Raw genomic sequence first — 18,719 nt, 5'->3', positions numbered from 1 at the left:
ATGCAACCGAAAGTGATAGATTTTAAGTAGGACTTCGGCTGTTTAGAAGCTCTGGATTGATTCTTTTTATATCAATTTAATATAATCTAACAAAACATAAACAATTATGGTTAATCTTGGTCTATTAGAATAGCATTTATACATTCTGTGATATAAATTTGCTATAGAGAATTAAATAAGATAGAGTGTGAAGTCAAACAAGTATTCCCTCCCAAACTCACAGCATTAGGTTGGTTAATCTTTGTTAGGCTTGTGTTTGTTATCTCTGTACTTTGAACTGTGATAAAACCAAGTGTTATAAAACTGTACATATCCATTTTAACCTGGATTTCTGCACATGCTGAGTAGCCATGCCCACAGTGAAGTTACATTTTTCCACTCATTTTATTTTTATATGAATGTTAAATTAATTAGTTGATTTGTTTAAAGAAAAAATTGGCTTGATGGAAGCTCAATGCGTCTAGTTAGGACACAGAGTTACTGTAATCCTTTTCTCCTTCCTTTTCTGTCAGTTTATGATTTGTATACTTCTGCACACTCTTTTCAAAATATTGGGGTCGGTAATATTTTTTTAGATGTCTTTATTAATCAATGATGCATTAAATTGTTTTATGTCAGGGAAGTCATTTATAATGTTTCGAATATTAATTTTGATATCAAGCAAATGCTGAGAATCCTGAAAAATGTAAACTTGATGCTCTTTTTTTTCAATTGTCGGTATTAAAAACAAAGTTGTGTTTGCTCAGTATGTTTACCAGATTTATTTTAATTAATTGATTTATTTATTTTACTTTATTCATTTATTTATTTTACTTAATTTATTTTACTTTATCCATTTATTTATTTTACTTAATTCATTTTACTTTGTTTTATTTATTTTTTAAATTTACTTTATTACTTTTACATTTTTCTTTATTTATTTATTTTACTTTGTTCATTTATTTATTTTAATTATTTATTTTACTTTAATATTTTACTTTATTTATTTTATTTATTTATTTTATTTAATTCATTTATTTATTTTACTTTATTCATTTATTTATTTTACTTTTTTCTTTTATTTATTTTACTTAATTCATTTATTTATCTTTATTTATTTTACTTTATTAATGTATTTATTTTACTTAATTTATTTTACTTTGTTTTATTTATTTTTTAAATTTACTTTATTACTTTTACTTTTTTAATTTTTTTATTTTACTTTATTCATTTATTTATTTTAATTATTTATTTTACTTTTATGTATTACTTTATTTATTTATTTTACTTTATTTTATTCATTCGTGTATGTTTATTTATTTTACTTTTATATTTTACTTTATTTTATTTATTTATTTTATTTTATTCATTTATTTATTTTACTTTATTCATTTATTTATTTTACTTTATTCATTTATTTATCTTTATTTATTTTACTTTATTAATGTATTTATTTAACTTAATTTATTTTACTTTGTTTTATTTATTTTTTAAATTTAATTAATTTATTTATTTTACTTTATTTTATTCATTCATGTATTTTTATTTATTTTACTTTTATATTTTATTTTATTTATTAATTTGTTATTTTAATTTATTTAATTTAATTTATTTTTTCTTTCTTTATTTAATTTACTTTATTCATTTTACTTTTTTATTTATTTATTTATTTATTTTACATTATTTATTTTACTTTATTTATTTATTTTACTTTATTTATTTAATTTATTTACTTTATTTTATTAATTTTACTTTATTGTATTTATTTACTTTACTTTGTTAATTTTTTGTTTTATTCATTTATTTATTTTACTTTATTTATTGTATTTATTTATATATTGTACTTTGTTTATTTATTTTACTTTATTTATTTTATTTTACTTTATTCATTTATCTATTTTACTTTACTTATTTATAGTACTTTATTTTACTTTATTTATTTTATTTTACTTTATTCATTTATCTATTTTACTTTATTTATTTATTGTACTTTATTTTACTTTATTTATTTTATTTTACCTTATTAATTTATTTATTTTACTTTATTTTTATTTATTTATTATAATTTTTTATTTGTTTGTTTGTCTTATTTTTAATTAATTTATTCTTTCATTCTGTTGCGGTCTTCCACTAAACCAGCTTTTATTCATAACAATTGACTGATTGTATATTATCATTGATTGCATAAAAGTATTTAAAAAATAATCACTGATCCCAAACATTTGAATGATAATATATAACATTTCTATGCCAGTTTATTATCTCCTTCATCTCACTGCAACATTTTCCTGTGTTTTCAGAGAGTGTTAGACATAAAGCGGGACGAGTTTGACGCTCTGCCCGGATGGAAGCAAGTGAACCTAAAAAAAGCCAAAGGACTCTTTTAGAAACCTGACATCCGTCATTATGGTGACGAATTATCACTGTCCATTTCCACTATGGCCTCCAGTTCTGCTCTCGCCTCAACATTACATTGAGGTGACTGTGCACTGAGAACAGGGTAAACGGTCAGGTCAAAGGTCACTTTAGGATCTACAGATGCACATGCTGTGGTGTCCGCTTTCGATGTACTTATTCAGTCTGTGAAAGTGATGTCTGTATGTGTATGTGTGTGTTTATGTGTGTGCGTCTCCTCACCACATTCATGTATGACGGTTTAAAGTCTGTGATCTGTGCGTAAATCCCTGTAACTTCTAAAACCAACATGATCAGGTACATGAAGTCAATCGATTCGCTCCGCTTCCCATTCTGGCAGATCTGCGATGGGTTTGTTATTACTGTGTGTGTGTTTGTATGGTAAGTCTGCTGAATAATTGGAAATTGTATAAACTTTGTAGCAAACGGCAGCAAATCATGTTGCTGTTGTATACGTATGTTAGATTATTCTTTTGTGATTCATCATGAGGGGTTTACATGCTGCGTCTGTGTGTTTTTCTGGTGTGAATGGCTGTTGGTTGTGGTGCTGATGGTCTCTTGTTCTTCAGGTCTTTTTGTTTGTGTTTTGACGGCATGAAATGATGAACGAGAGAAATTAATTTAAATGTACAGTATAGTGCCTTGCTTTTGTGTACAGTTTCTATACCAAACACACACTAGTCTGCATTTCAGAGACTTTCTTTGTGATAAAAGACATAGCGAATAAAGAAAGCAAATTGAAAAATCTAATCCTTTTTTTTTGTTTTTGTCATGTTTTCACACGTTTGGGACAAAACTGTATAATCCAAACTTAAAAACTAAATACAAATCTGTGTACAGGAATTGTTTTTCAGCTGATTTAGACAGATAAAGACAGTGTTTAACAGTGTTTAAAAAAAAACAACGTTTAATTATACAATTATTAAAAGTGCCATGCCAAGGGTGTCCAAACTCGGTCCTGGAGGGCCGGTGTCCTGCTTAGTTTAGCTTAAACTTCCTTTAAAGGGCACCTATTTTACCCCTTTTACAGATGTAAGATAAGCCTTTGGTGTCTTTAGATTGTGTCTGTAAATTTTCAGCTTAAATTACCCATCTGATTATTTATTATTGCTTCCAGAATTTGCCCATTTCAGTGTCTGAGTACAGTGTAGCTGTTTTTGTAGCCTGTGGCTTTAAATGCAAATGAGCTGCTTCTCCCTGCCCACCATTCCCACGTGCGTGTTTGCTTCTCATCATATGTTGCGTCAGATAAACAGCAGTCAGAGACAGACTCAGATCAAGCTGAAATTCAGCTTATTAGTCAAAAATACCAAGTAAGGTTATTTGATGTATTTGTAGTGGAGTTTATTCAAGCCTTTCTGAAATGATGAGTCTCACACAAATGCTATTTGCAGTACACACACACATATACAGTTGAAGTCAGAATTATTAGCCCCCCTTTGTTTTTTGTTTAGTTTTTTTTTTCCTTTTTTAAATATTTCCCAAATGATGTTTAACAGAGCAAGGAAATTTCCACAGTATGTCTGATAATATTTTTTCTTCTGGAGAAAGTCTTATTTGTTTTATTTGTTTTAATCCCAGTTTATTTGCAGAAAATGTACTGCGGACATGTGTATAGATGTTATTATAGAAACATGGCACCTGTCAATCAATCGGTGGGTTGGGAAAACCACACTCCTACGTCAAGTTGTGGTGGGCCTCAAAATCACTGTGATTTGAGTCCTATTTTAATGACAGGAAATTTAAAAAAGAGACTTATTGTGTTTATATCACTCCAATATGACTGTGGACACACTATACCTTCACACAGTTCTGTCCAAACAGCTTACAAAAGTTGATTTTCATCATAGGTGCCCTTTAACACACCTGCCTGAAAGTTTCTAGTATACAGTATGTAGAAAGAGTTTGTTTAGCTGGTTCAAGAGTGTGGTGTGTTTATTTGGGTTTGGAACTAAAAAATTCAGAACACCAGCCCTCCAGGACTGAGTTTGGACACCCCTGTGCTATGCTAATTGAATATGCTAAATCAAATCTTCAAAAGGCAGATTTAGTGATTTAGGGCCCCTAAGCAATTTCCTCCATGGGGCCCAACTGTCCTAATATGCGTCCTTTGATTTATTTTCTATCTATTTATTTTGCTTTCACTCATTTATTCATTTTCTTTTCGGCTTAGTCCCTTTATTAATCTGGGGTTGCCACAGCGGAATGTACCGCCAACTTATCCAGCATTCGTTTTAGGCAGCGGATGCCCTTCCAGCCACAACCCATCTCTGGAAAACATCCACACACACTCATACACTATGGACAATTTAGCCTGTACCACATGTCTTTGGACTGTGGGGGAAACCGGAGCACCCGGAGGAAACCCACATGAACGCAGGGAGAACATGCAAACTCCACACAGAAATGCCAACTGACCCAGCCGAGGCTCGAACCAGCGACCTTCTTGCTGTGAGGCAACAGCACTACCTACTGCGTCGCCTTTATTTTGCTCTATTTTTCTTATATCAATTAATCCTGTTTTCTACATTTGTGTCTTAATGCAGTTTCTACATTTTAAATTATTTGTTTTCTTAAAATGAATTCACAACTAAAAGCAAAGTTTAGCTTTTCAAAATAAATCTTCATCAGATTTGACAGCTTAGACCACTCCATGATTTGTGGTGGTGGGATGTGTTAGCTTGGATGTAGTAATTGCATTAAAATATGATTTGTTAGACCCTCGCCATACAAAATATGATGAAAATAACTATGTTATACAAACTTCTAGATATTTATTAGGGGCCTCTAAGCAGCCGCTTACCTCACTTATTGGTTAAATCCAGCCCTGGGTTCTCCATAGACGTAATGATGTTTATAATGTAAAAACTACATTCTGTTCACATATCTTGAAACTCAACCCTCACAGGAAACAATCTGGAGTTTTACTATTTCAAAATATTTCATTCTGTCTGATTTCTAAGCATTTGTGCCTGTGGGGACCTCAATTTAGGTCCCCCTTGTGACCTTTTAGTAGGCCCACACAGAATCTGTGTGCCTGCAGAAATCCACAGATTTCCACGGATTTGTAGCCCATCATTGAGTCTATTTATTTACTTGTGTAAATTTATGTTTCAGTTTTTTTTATTTATTTCAGTAATTTATTAACAAATATGAAAATGTTTGTATGATTTATTATCAATACAGTTTGTAAATTCATTCATTCTTATTCAACCGCTTTTCCGGGGCCGGGTCACGGGGGCAGCAGTCTTAAGCAGGTCGCACAACAGAAACCGCAAGTCATCCGCAAGTCAGCAGCTGTCCACGGCGCCCAGCCACGACTCAGGACACTGTTCATATTCCTGCCGCACCACAGAGCGCCATCTGATTACTTTCATGTTAAATACCATGGGAATGTGCGCGTCTAATGTGTGATACTTTTAACTGTCATATGCGCACCATGTCGCGGCACTTCTGGTGTGCGACCTGCTTTTGGAGAGAACCCTAGACTTCCCTCTCCCCAGACACTTCCTCCAGGGAGTTACATAGGCGTTTCCAAGCCAGCGAGAGACATTGTCCCTCTAGTTTGTCCTGGGTCTTCTCCGAGGTCTCCTCCCGGTGGGACATGCCTGGAACACCCAAAACAGATGCCCGAGCCACCTCAGCTGACTTCTCTCAATGTGGGGGAGCAGCAGCTCTACTCTGAGATCTTCCTGGGGGACAGAGCTCCTCACCCTATCTATAAGGGTGCGCCCTGACACCCCCTCCCCCTCGAAGGAAACTCATTTCGGCCGATTGCATCCGAGATCTTGTCCTTTCGGTCATGACCCAAAGCTAATGACTATAGGTGAGAGTAGGAATGTAGATTGACTAGTAAATCATCAAATGTACGAACGTAGCTTGAGCAGTAAATCATAAATCATCAGCATTTTCTTTCAGCTCAGCTCCATCTTTACCACAACGTACTCGGACATCAACCGCATTACTGCTGCCGCTGCACCAATCCGCCTGTCAATCTCACGTTCCATCCTTCCCTCGCTCATGAACAAAACCCCAAGATATTTGAACTCTTCGACCTCGGGTAAGGACTTTCCTCCAACCTGGAGATGACAAACCATCTTTTTCCGGTGAAGCACCATGGCCTCGGACTTGGAGGTGCTGATTCTCATCCCAGCCGCGTCACACTCGGCAGCAAACCGCCCCAGTGCATGGTGAAGGTCCATGTTCGTTGAAGCCAACAGAACAACATTTTCTGCGAATAAGAGATGAAATACTGTGGTCCCCAAACCAGACCCCCTCCAGCCCAAGGCTGCGCTTTAAAATTCTCTCCATAAAAATTATGACAGAATCATCTCCCAGCTTGACCAGCCAAGACCAGGCTGGAAATAGCTGGAGACCAGCCTGGAAATGGCCAAAACCCCTTTAAAACCAGGCTGGTAGACCAGCTAACCAGCCTAGGCTAGTTTAAGCTGTTTTTTTTTTCAGTAAGGTGTGAATCAACTAGCCCTGAAAACCTGCATTTCGTTGCCTTGTACTTGTACATGTGTGATGACAATAAATTGAATCTAATCTAATCTAAATTCAATTTTAATTCGCCACTGGGATATAAAAACATGTTTACACACACACACACACACTGTATAGCAATCTTTATGAACACGTTGCATAGACATAATGATTTTATACTGTACAAACTGAATATTCTAACCCTCCAACCCTCACATTTTAAATTCGCATAATGCTTCATTATTGTTATACTTTGTTAGGACATTTTGGCCCTCACAACATAAGGAATGCAATGCATACATAGGCATTAAAAGTGAAAATACAGTGTAGGCTAACCCATGCTCGTGCTTGAGTTTTGTTTCGTGTACGTGAACTCTGATCCATGATGCTGATACAAATGTGCTCCCTCAGGGCGGATCGTCAAAAAAAAAGTGAAAGTGTTTTCCTCCATGGTATCATCAATTCTGTACAAACTCTCAGGACTACACAGCGATGTTCAAGCTCCAGGTATGATGTTTGTTTCAGAAAATCTTGGTGGCACTTGGGTATTACAAATTTGCGAACTAATTTAGACAAAATGCAAAATGGTGAACTTGTATAGCTTTTTGAATTTGTTTTTAACTGCATATTTTTACATTTCTCTGATTAATTTGCTGTAGTATTCTTCATTTGCTTACACATATACAGTACAATGCTGAAATGAATCCTAATAGACGAAGTGAGACGCGTACAGATATTTATAGAACGGAACGGAAATGTTTTTGTGGTCAGCCTCACAACCACAATACGCTGCTTCCGGCAGAGGGCGTCCCACAAACAACTGGACACATGCTTTCGTTTCTTTCGAATACATACGAATTATGAGAAAAGTTAGTTGTAATGTAGCAATGTAATGCAGCAATGTAATTCAACAGGAGTATTCTAGCATGTACTTAATGTTTCAGTGTAGTATAGTCTATAACGTTAGTCTATACTTTTGTAATGGAAACTTTATTTACATAGATATGTAAATCTTTTTTTAAAGAGGACTAATGGTATACTGGTATATAAAATCGGCAAAACTAATAGTGCTTCGGTAGAATTAGCTTCATACCATTGTTATAACATTGCTATCTGCTTACGGACGTAATTATAGTGAACTGAAGTCAGATAATCTAATGTTTGTGGTGATATGAGCAACTAATTGTAGTCAAGTATCTGACAAGGTTCTAATTATTACAGTGTAATTACCTAAAACATCTAAATGACATTTTTTAATCTAATGTCGCAGTTATTAGCATCAGTGAATCAACCGAGTACATAGCCTACTTAACAAAACATCAGGTAAAACTAGCTTTAGATATCAACTGACGTTTTACTGGGCTATTATCTTATAGTATTTCAATTGTAAGTCGCTTTGGACAATGTGTCTGCTATTGCAAATGACTAAGTAAATGTAAATAAATTCATTTCTAATCTAGAGGCCATCGATCTATATCTACTGCTACTGTAATAAAGGAACTGTTAATTCTCAATTATTAATACTATCATGATATCTGCCTTTTTTTTTCCTCAGGCTGAGCTGATCATTTCAGATTAGAGAAGTGCACAAATGTATTATAAAACCATAGCAGATGGACATGTCTAATTGTGGTAATTTCCAGCACACTTTAAACACACCAGTTATAAGGACAGATTTTCCTAAAGATCAGTGTTGGGGAAAGTTACTGTTGAAAGTAATCCAATATTGAGTTACTTTGAAGAAAAGAAAATTAGTTGTGTTACTTACTTTTTTTATAATAAGTAATGTGTTACGTTACTTTTGAGTTACTTTTGCATTACTTTTTATTACCTGGCTGAGGCTTGATCTATTTCTGAACTTGTTTTTTTTTAATAGAGGAGCTCTGCAATTTACAATGCACCGTGTATCATACACCTACATTTACCTTTAAAAAACCTTATAAAAATATTTAGGATAATGCTATCTGAGAACTTCCTGACCCCAGAGCCCTATATACTGATTAATGAAAGTTTAATGCAGTGTGTTTGCTACTTTTTACTATTTGTCTTAAGTAAAATAACTGTTCATCCCCTTTTCCTTGATGTTTTTATAATGAACACATTTTCTCCTCAGCTGCGTTATTCATTGTGACTGCTTTAATTTTAGTTCAGCAATTTATTTTTTAATAGCTACAGTTATAATCAGAATTATTTAACCCCCTTTGAATTTCTTTTTCTTTTTTAAATATTTCCCAAGTGATGTTTAACAGAGCAAGGAAATTTTCACAGTATGTCTGATAATATTTTTTCTTCTGGAGAAAGTCTTATTTGTTTTATTTCGACTATAATAAAAACAGTTTTAAATTTTTTAAAAAACATTTTAAGGTCAAATTATTAACCCCTGTAAGCTATGTATTTTTCAATAGAACAAGCCATCGTTATATAATAACTTGCATAATTCCCCGATCCTGCCTAGTTAACCAAAGTAACCTAGTTAAGCCTTTAAATGACACTTTAAGCTGTATAGAAGTGTCTTGAAAATTATCTAGTCAAATATTATTTATTGTCATCATGGGAAAGATCAAATAAATCAGTTATAAATGAGTTATTAAAACTATTATGTCTAGAAATGTGGTGAAAAAATCTCTCCATTAAACAGAAATTGGGGAAAAAAATAAACAGGGGGGCTAATAATTCAAGGGGTTTAATAATTATGACTTCAACTGTACTTAATTAAACTAATAAGTAACTCACATTACATTTTCTAAAAAGTAACTCCAATATCATAACTTTTTTTAATAGTAATGCGTTATTTGTTACTTAAACTAATGTTATTATGTATCTTTCATAACTTGTAACGGTTACCCCCAACACTGGTAAGGATATTTCTGTTATAAGCTCAGTCAGTTTGCTTAATCTGCTAAAAGAAAAAAAAAATCACAATCTTAATGACCTGTCTTTTGTTTGTATCAAGACAATGTGGGATCTGCGGAGCCTCATGGAGTGTCTAAAATCACTATCTCTGCTCAGAATGGAAGCAGTGTTTCAGCGCCTGTAATTTTAAACTCAACGGTCACAGGAAATATTAGTATTTCTAATAATTACTTTCCTGGTGAGTAAATGTGTCAACTGCTTTAGTGGAGATTCCACTGGAGAACACAGCTGTATTACATCTGTTGTCAGTACAAATTCACAGATTATTAAAGAATTAAGTTCAATTTTTTGTAATAATCTGCTTTATTATTCCTGTTGTAGAACCTGCAGCTGAAGTCACAGGTAATATACAGTACTGCACAGTAAAATACCCCCATTTTTGACTATGATTGCACATTGGAAAAATTAAAATTCAGTCTTCGTTTACTCGCCTTCATATCAATTCAAATTTGTAACACTTTTTAAACAGTATTATTTTTTTAAACACAGAAAATCATATTTTGTGATGATAAATGATCGGATTTACACAAAAAGCTGTACAGTTTAAATATCCATCTGTACGTTTTTCTTTAAAACATTTTGATTTTTTTAATGTGCATTTTGTTAGTAAAGCATGTTTTGTAATATAATATAATATAATATAATATAATATAATATAATATAATATAAAAGAGACACTCACAAGCCACTTTATTAGGTACACCTTACTAGTACTGGGTTGGAGCTCATTTTGCTTTCAGAACTGCCTTAATCCTCCGTGGCATAGATTCAACAAGGTACTGGAAATATTCCTCAGAGATTTTGGTCCATATTGACATAATAGCATCATGCAGTTGCTGCAGATTTGTCGGCTGCACATTCATGATGCGAATCTTCCGTTGCACCACATCCCAAAGGTGCTCTATTGGATTGAGATCTGATGACTGTGGAGGCCATTTGAGTACAGTGAACTCATTATCATGTTCAACATGGGTACACTGTGGTCATAAAGGGATGGACATGGTCAGCAACAATACTCGGGTAGGCTATGGCATTGACAGGATACTCAATTTATACTAATGGACCCAAAATGTGCCAAGAATTTATCCCCCATACCATTGCACCACCACCAGCCTGAACCATTAATACAAGGCAGGATGGATCCATGCTTTCGTGTTGTTGACGCCAAATTCTGACCCTACCATCTGAATGTCGCAGCAGAAATTGAGACTAATCAGACCAGACAATGTTTTTTATATCTTCTATTGTCCAATTTTGATGAGCCTGTTTGAATAGCCTCAGTTTCCTATTCTTAGCTTTCTATCATCTCCAACCAGTCTAGCCATTCTCCTCTGACCTCTGGCATCAACAAGGCATTTGTGCCCACAGAACTGCCACTCACTGGATATTTTCTCTCTTTCTGACCATTCTCTGTAAACCCAGAAGGTTTCTGAAATACTCAGACCAGCCTGTCTGGCGCCAACAACCATGCCATGTTCAAAGTCACTTAAATCACCTTTCTTCCCCATCCTGATGTTCGGTTTGAACTGCAGCAGACCGTCTTGACCATGTCTACATATCTAAATGCATTAAGTTGCTGCCATGTGCTTGGCTGATTTGAAATTTGCGTTAATGAGCAGGAGTACCTAAAAAAGTGGCCAGTGAGTGTATAATATAATCATATTATGAATACAAATAAAGTATATTATATTTTATTTTATTATATTATAATTATAAAGTAATTAACATATTATTATTATTTTATATTCCACTAACAACTAAAGTATATTATATTAGACAAATAAAGAACATATATTATATTATATTATATTATATTATATTATATTATATTATATTATATTATATTATATTATATTATATTATATTTCAGGCTTTGCTGACAAAATGTCTTCAAATAATCACCCTACAATAGTCGTAATTATCATGTTTTATAACAAAATGAATAATACACAATGACACAATTTTTTATTTATTTATTTATTTTTGCAGATACAAGTACATTGATCACTGATTACAAAAAGTCCCTGCAGTCTGAGTATGCCTACATTACAGAATACACCTCCCGTGCTGGCGAAGAGGTGCTGCTCAGTGACCGTTACATCGACCCACTGATTGTTCAAAAACACAGAGAGAAGAAAGAGCGCGAGAATGAGATGCGCTCCAGAGGGGAACGATTCTTCAACACCAGAGAAACCTATCAGAGAAACCAAAACATCAGCCTGGATCAGCTGTTTGGCCGAGAGAACGGCTCCAAAAGAGTGACTCCAAGAGCTGTGATTCTTCAGGGAGATTCTGGAAGTGGCAAATCAATCACTGCGCAGAAGATCGTTCTGGATTGGGCATCTGGAGAGCTTTACTCTGGACTTTTTGATGTGGTGTTTCATCTAAGATGCAAACAACTCAGTGGGATCTCAGCTAACATGATGAGCTTGTTGGATCTCCTGGATTGCAGTTTAACTTCAAATGAGATTGCTCAGATTTTAAAAGACAAAGCTGATAGGGTCTTGTTCATCATTGATGGCTTTGATGAACTCCTGCTTTCAGCATCCAATGAGCCTTTACCACCAAAACCAAACATAAAATCCCATCCGTTGACAATTGTTCACTCCCTTCTGAAAGGACGAATGATGAGAGACTCGTTTCTGCTTGTCACCACAAGATCCACAGCTGTAGACAAACTGGAGATCATCCTGAAAAAGCCTCAATGCTTCATGGAGATCCTGGGATTTTCTGAGAAGGGAGTGTGTGAATACTTTAGAAAGTTCTTTGAGGATGAAGAGTTTTCCAATCAAGTGTACGATCAGGTGAAGATGCACGACATGCTCTTCACTGCCTGCTTCATTCCCGTCATCTGCTGGATAATCTGCACGATTTTTAAGAGGAAAGGAAAAGATGGTGTGGTAACTAGCGAGCTGACTACAACTACCTCAATATTTGTTGATTTTGTGCTCACGCTCTTGAAGCATCATAGCGATTTGAGTCAAGAAGAGGAGCTTGACCTTATCAAGAACTTGGGTCAGCTTGCAGAGAGCGCGACACCAAAACGTCAAATCCTGTTTTCCAGAAACGATCTTCCTAAAGCAATCTCACATCTGCCAAACATTCCCTTCCTGTGCACATTTCGCCATCAGGAGAGAACTAATCTGAAGGAGATGTTCGGGTTCATGCACCTCAGCTTTCAGGAGTTCTTCAGCGCTCTGTTCTACATGTTAACAGATAAGGAGGAGGCCAAAATAAAAGTCAAAGAACTCCTGGAATCAGCAGGCAATGGCAGGCACAGTGAGCATCTTTTACCAGTCATTCGGTTTCTTTTTGGTCTTTCGAACAGGAAAGTGAGCCGCTTAATCCACCATCCAAAGTCCACGTCTACCACAATACGTGCAACGCTAACAAAATGGATCAGCAAGGTTTTAGTGAAAAACATCATGGATACACGCTACATGAGTGATTTCATTCTTCATTGCCTCTATGAGCTCCATGATAGCGACACACTGAAAGAAGTAATGAAGCTGTGGGAGCGTTCAGGCATTGACATACACTGGTCTTTGAGAGCGATCGACTGCCAGGTTGTGATGTACTGTCTTCAGGATACTTCACGGATTGTTAGTATGGAAGTGAAGTGCAAAGCAAAAGATCTGAAGGTGCTTCATCCTGCACTTTACAAGTGTGCAAATTTATGGTAAGTGTTCATGGTCTAAGTTGTGTGTTCTCATAATACTATGATGCACTTTAAAAAAATATTCTCATAAAAATAGTTGTCTATAGCTTGTTATAGACATATTACAATATATAACTTCACACAGAAATGCCAACTGACCCAGCCGTGACTCGAACCAGCAGCCTTCTTGCTATGAGGCGATAAAAAAAAAGAAACATTCTCCACATTGAAGAATATTTTGTGCAGTAAAAACATTTCTGTGGGTGTTAAAGTTTCTTTACGCTGAAAAAAGTTAATGTGCAGTAACTGGTTAACTTTCCAAGGAAATCCATTTATTGTGATCGTGAATGCTTTACTGTACCATCATGCTCTAAAAAACTTGATGATGAATTCTATGTATTCTCATTATTTTCTCTCATATCTCAGCACTAAAACGTGAAGCTTGTTTAATGAAAATGAAGACTTACTAGTTTCTGTTTTGTGTTTTTGAAGGTTGAGGGTTGATTCCATGTCTGACTCTGATGTTGATTTCCTTACATCAGCCCTGAGGAAGAAAAAGGATGTGGGCTATTTGACGTAATGTTTTATTGGTTATGATTTACATTGTTTATATTCATAAATCCAACAAAGCCTCATGGAAAGTTTAATTTAGGCACTAAATGACATGCTATATGGTCAGCTATATCTAATTTAACCATAACAATACAGCTACATCATGATTAATGTGAGGAGTTAGTAAAGCAGACTTGTAAATATATTGCAGAATGGAAGATGGAGACCTTTCAGATGAAAGTATGTTGAAGATCCTGAAAACCCTCAGTGGACAAACATCAGTGGGTAACATTCGACTAGCACTGAGGAGCATCAGCGAAAACAATGTTGATTTAACCATGAACTTTCTTATTAAGGAAATGATGGGTAGAAGTTTCAGGTAAATCAAATTCAATCACAAACATAACACAAACCATTTTACTATCTTTTGTATTAAATGGCTTATTATAAATGTATGCAGAATTAAATATATATATATATTATTATTGTTTTTAGATGAATTTAGACATATTGAGTTCCCAAAGCAAGCATACACACAAAATGTTGATATTATAACCAGGTCTTTAATAGATCAATGTTCATTTCTTTTCATTTTCACAGTGTGTGCATTGGCAGTCAAGCAGAAAACACCGATATGAGTCTTTGTTCAGAGTTCACCATCGCACACTCAAATAAATCCTTCTGGTAATTAGTTAATACACATTCTGTCACATGAATTTTCTTTCCTATAATAGTGAAATAGGAAAATAATAATTATTTTCTTATTTCAGGTTCACTGTTGGCCATTCAGAAGGACATCCGAGTGAAAAGCATGGTTGTTATCAGGGTTTTTCAAAAATATCCTTCGCTGTCTGTCCTTTGTCTGAAATACCCATGAACGATTTTTTGAAGACATCCAATAACCTCAGTTGCTTCTCGGATGTGTAGGTAATTTTATATTATTTTAATATTCCAATCCTTTTAGGTGTATAACATTTAGTATTTGTGTATTTGTATATTTGTTTGCAGGAATAACACTGAGTTTGGTTTGAATGTGGACTCTCTGGTCTCATGGCTGAGTTGTGTTCCTGGTTTAACTGAGATAGACATGCATTCAGAGTACCTGACAGATATGTGGGCCTCCAGGATTCTATCTTTTCTTCAAGTCAATCCCAAGATTTCACATATAAAGTAGGAGAATATTTAAGTGATCTTATAATATTCTATGATATGATATGGCTTATTCATATAAATTCGGATGATCTCATTCGTACATTTTAATATAACTTGCTTATTCCCCAACAACGATTGGGTTAAGGGGTGGGGTTTGGTGCCACACCTTTTTTTTTTTAAACACCAAAACACATTTTTTGAGATGTTGACAGTCATATATGTGCCCCACACTGCTAAAAACACTACTAGGACACATATATTTCACTAAAAAGTGAAATTTGGTCGTTTTTGCGATGATTCGAGCAAATTCTTTCTTCCGGTTTAAAAAGAAATTTTGAAGCTACGTCATGCCGATTAGATCCTTGTGTAAATTCCAGCATGTCTGTACCGACAGGTACAATGTGACATCTTTGAGTTTTCATCATTAATTCTAGAGATATACTTGGTTCGAACCAATCAGCGCGCTCTATTGTGTATGCGGTGCAACTTCATTAATGTGTATGAGAGCTTCGAAGACTGTTTTTACCTGTTAAAGTGTTCAGACAGCAGAGAGAGACGCCACGTTGTGTTGCGAACGATAATTCAAACTAGTGGAAGAAGAGTTGTTTGGAGACATGAGTTGTCAGTGTTGTGGTTATAAATATGGTGCAACGAAGGTTTTGTTTTCAATTCCCCATTATGAGAGAGCAGCAGGACTCACGTGTGGATTACAGTGGTCTGCTAACATGCAACAAAAATAAGTTTGTAATAAAAAAATTTTACCTGAGAGCTTTTCGCATCTGGAAATGGTAAAATCCGGCCCCAACTGCAATAAACCAGCTTTGAGGGGGGCCATGCTTGCAAAAAGTTGAGAATCCCTGCTGTACAGTATTCTGTTGTAATCTCTTATTAAACTAACAGCTGATTTTAATTTTGTTCTCTTTTTTTGACTATACTGGATCACTATTTAGGGTGGCATGGTGGCTCAGTGGTTAGCAGTGTCGCCTCACAGTAAGAAGGTCGCTGGTTCGAGTTTTGGCTGGGCCAGTTGGCATTTCTGTGTGGACTTTGCATGTTCTCCCCGTGTTGGCTTGGGTTTTCTCCAGGTGCTCCGGTTGCCCCCACAGTACAAAGACTAAGGGCTCTATTTTAATGATCTAGGCGCAAAGTCTAAAGCACATGGTGCAAAAGCATTAGGGGCATATTCGAATCCACTTTTGCTATTTTAAAGATGGAAAAATACACTCTGCGCCGCGGCGCATGGTCTAACAGTGTTGAGCTTATTCTCTTAATGAGTTCAGTGTTTCCTCTAGGATATTTTTCAGCTGTGGTGGCAGACTCTGTTGGGAATTTTACACAGATCTACCACTACATGTGGGGTTATTTGACAAATGTCGTGGCCGCAATATTAAGTCGAGATCGCATTCATGTAATAGCCTACGAGCATGTCAATCTCTGCTCGAGCGCCAGTTTCCTCTGTTTGTGCACAAAACCTCTTGCACGCCCTCAATACGCATATACGCTGCTGAAGTGTGTTTTAGTGCGTTTATGTAACGAGTCTCCAACATTTATTAGATTTGCTAGGAATATTTATGAATGTCTCCAATACACTTACAGAGCGGCATTAATGTGTCCTGAAGTAAAATGAAACGGCTATAATCTCCAGCCAGATAAAGTCATTGTATGCAGAACCAAAGACCTTTATCTATAAATAAAATATAATTATGGAAACTGTGTTCATCATAACTGAAATCTACGGCGTGTTTGCTGGCCTCATGCATCACGCACCTGTCAGTCAGTCAGTCAGCACGTCACCTTAAAGAGTTAAACAAAGAACGCACAGCAGTACTACTGTTACAGAAAAGTTTGCGTTTTAATTCACTTACCTTTTAATACGTTTTTGGTGCGATTATAACCCGTTATTTAAAATAAGACTGAATGTTTTGAATGAGAAGCTGTAATGTAGCCATGGCAGGATGAATTTTGGCATGGCGCCCCGCCACAGAAGAATGAATATAGCGGAAACCATGGAGTTATAGGTGTGTTTTGAGAATAAACCAATCAGAGTGTCATCTCCCATTCCCTTTAAGAATCTGTTGCATTGCGCCATGGTGCATTTGCTATTTACATGGCGGACTTTGTTAGTGTAAAAACGGAACGCCTCACTAGCGAGAAAGCGACTAGTGAGTTAAACAGGCCATCTGCAGCGCGAGAATGAGCCTCCTCCAATCGGTCTTTACTTTTACTTTCTCTCTTTTGTGGATAAGGAAGCGTGTGCTCCGCTGAAGACATTCATTAGCCTACTCGATTAATTTTGTTTGTTTTTAATAAAACAAATATAAATACTGTATGCATATAATAAATAATGCTACTAATTATAATAACATTACACGAAAGCAAATTGTCATGATTAAACTAAAAACAGCCCCCCGAGATGAAGGCGTCATGCAGGCAGTGGTTTTTATATTTATGTAGAAAATAATATTTGTACAAATATTTTAATCCTTTAACACTTTTTCATTTGTAAAGATATGTACGTATTGCTGTACATCCTGCGTGTTTTAAGCAATGTGTAAGGGAGGTGCACAGCTAACACGCTCTGCGCTGGATTTAGACCTCCTCTCAGCTGGTCTATTGAACAGTCTATTTTAGTTCCTCAAAATAGCAACGCGCCAACAATGTGCCTTAACACACCTCTTTTCTAGACCGAAACACCCATAAGTCCACAAAGTATTTAAACAACGTGCCAGAAAACGGAGAAAATTAAGCTTGCATTGGTCTGAAAATAGCAACACATCTTGCGCCTTATTGCGCCGGGTGTATGATAGGATCCTAAATGTGCTATAGTGCTATAGGTGAACTAGATTAACTAAATTGACTGTAGTTTATGAGTGTGTGTGAATGTGCGAGTGTATGGGTGTTTCCCAGTGCTGGATTGTGGCTGGAAGGGCAACTGCTGCGTAAAACTTATGCCAGAATAGTTGGCAGTTCATTCCGCTGTGACGAAATGCTGAAAAATAGGGCACTAAGAAGGAAATTAAATGAATGAATGGTTCACTAATCCAGACTGATTTCTATTTTAAGGTTTTTTGTGAGCAACCTGATTATTCGTGATGAGGGAAGGGTCTGTTCAACATTTTCAGTCTTCAGAAAGCCATTTGTACTGTAAGCCATTTCAGCTTTTGATTTGACTTGATTCAGACGTGTGATCGAGATTATTAACTGTTGGTTACAATCTTTTTGCAGGTACAAGATGCATGACAGTGAAATGAAAAATCCATCCCTGACTCTTGCGATGGACAGATGGGCTTATGATTATGCGTATGAAGTCATGAAATATTTTCCTTTCTTTTACTTAGCCACTTTAAACAAGTTTATTGATCAAGTACATTTATAAAAAATAGGACTTCCTCTTTGCAGGTCTGCTGGCAGTGGTGAGGATAAAGCAGCCCTGGTGAAGCTCATGCTCAGTTTTCCTCCTCTCAAAGGCTCTGCTGTTGATTGGGAGGATCTTTTCAAAAGGATTTACCAAATCATTCAATCGACAGAAAAGTGAGTTTGCATTTTTGTACTTATTGTGAAACTT

The 18,719-nt window shown here is 35.4% G+C and overlaps 2 protein-coding genes across 2 annotated transcripts in view; both read left to right on the top strand.

Annotated features, from left to right (window-relative positions):
- The window catches only part of svilb (supervillin b), a 90,572-nt gene extending 87,428 nt beyond the window's left edge, over positions 1-3,144 (top strand). Inside the window, 1 exon segment of the mRNA XM_056469666.1 lies at positions 2,280-3,144. Coding sequence (XP_056325641.1) covers positions 2,280-2,366 — 87 coding nt within the window. The 3' untranslated portion in view covers positions 2,367-3,144.
- Positions 3,145-7,315: 4,171 nt separating this feature from the next.
- LOC130247973 (uncharacterized) overlaps positions 7,316-18,719 on the top strand; it is a 43,513-nt gene continuing 32,109 nt past the window's right edge. The window contains exons 1-13 of the mRNA XM_056481492.1: positions 7,316-7,386; positions 8,435-8,511; positions 9,833-9,970; positions 10,114-10,134; positions 11,782-13,471; positions 13,943-14,026; positions 14,214-14,381; positions 14,603-14,686; positions 14,773-14,925; positions 15,011-15,172; positions 18,218-18,298; positions 18,380-18,454; positions 18,554-18,685. Coding sequence (XP_056337467.1) covers positions 8,493-8,511; positions 9,833-9,970; positions 10,114-10,134; positions 11,782-13,471; positions 13,943-14,026; positions 14,214-14,381; positions 14,603-14,686; positions 14,773-14,925; positions 15,011-15,172; positions 18,218-18,298; positions 18,380-18,454; positions 18,554-18,685 — 2,807 coding nt within the window. The 5' untranslated portion in view covers positions 7,316-7,386; positions 8,435-8,492. The remainder of the gene's footprint in view (positions 7,387-8,434; positions 8,512-9,832; positions 9,971-10,113; positions 10,135-11,781; positions 13,472-13,942; positions 14,027-14,213; positions 14,382-14,602; positions 14,687-14,772; positions 14,926-15,010; positions 15,173-18,217; positions 18,299-18,379; positions 18,455-18,553; positions 18,686-18,719) is intronic.

The sequence above is a fragment of the Danio aesculapii genome, chromosome 2 (genome assembly GCF_903798145.1).
Source record: "Danio aesculapii chromosome 2, fDanAes4.1, whole genome shotgun sequence".
Classification (NCBI taxonomy): domain Eukaryota; kingdom Metazoa; phylum Chordata; class Actinopteri; order Cypriniformes; family Danionidae; genus Danio; species Danio aesculapii.
This window is presented reverse-complemented; position numbering and strand designations above follow the sequence as displayed.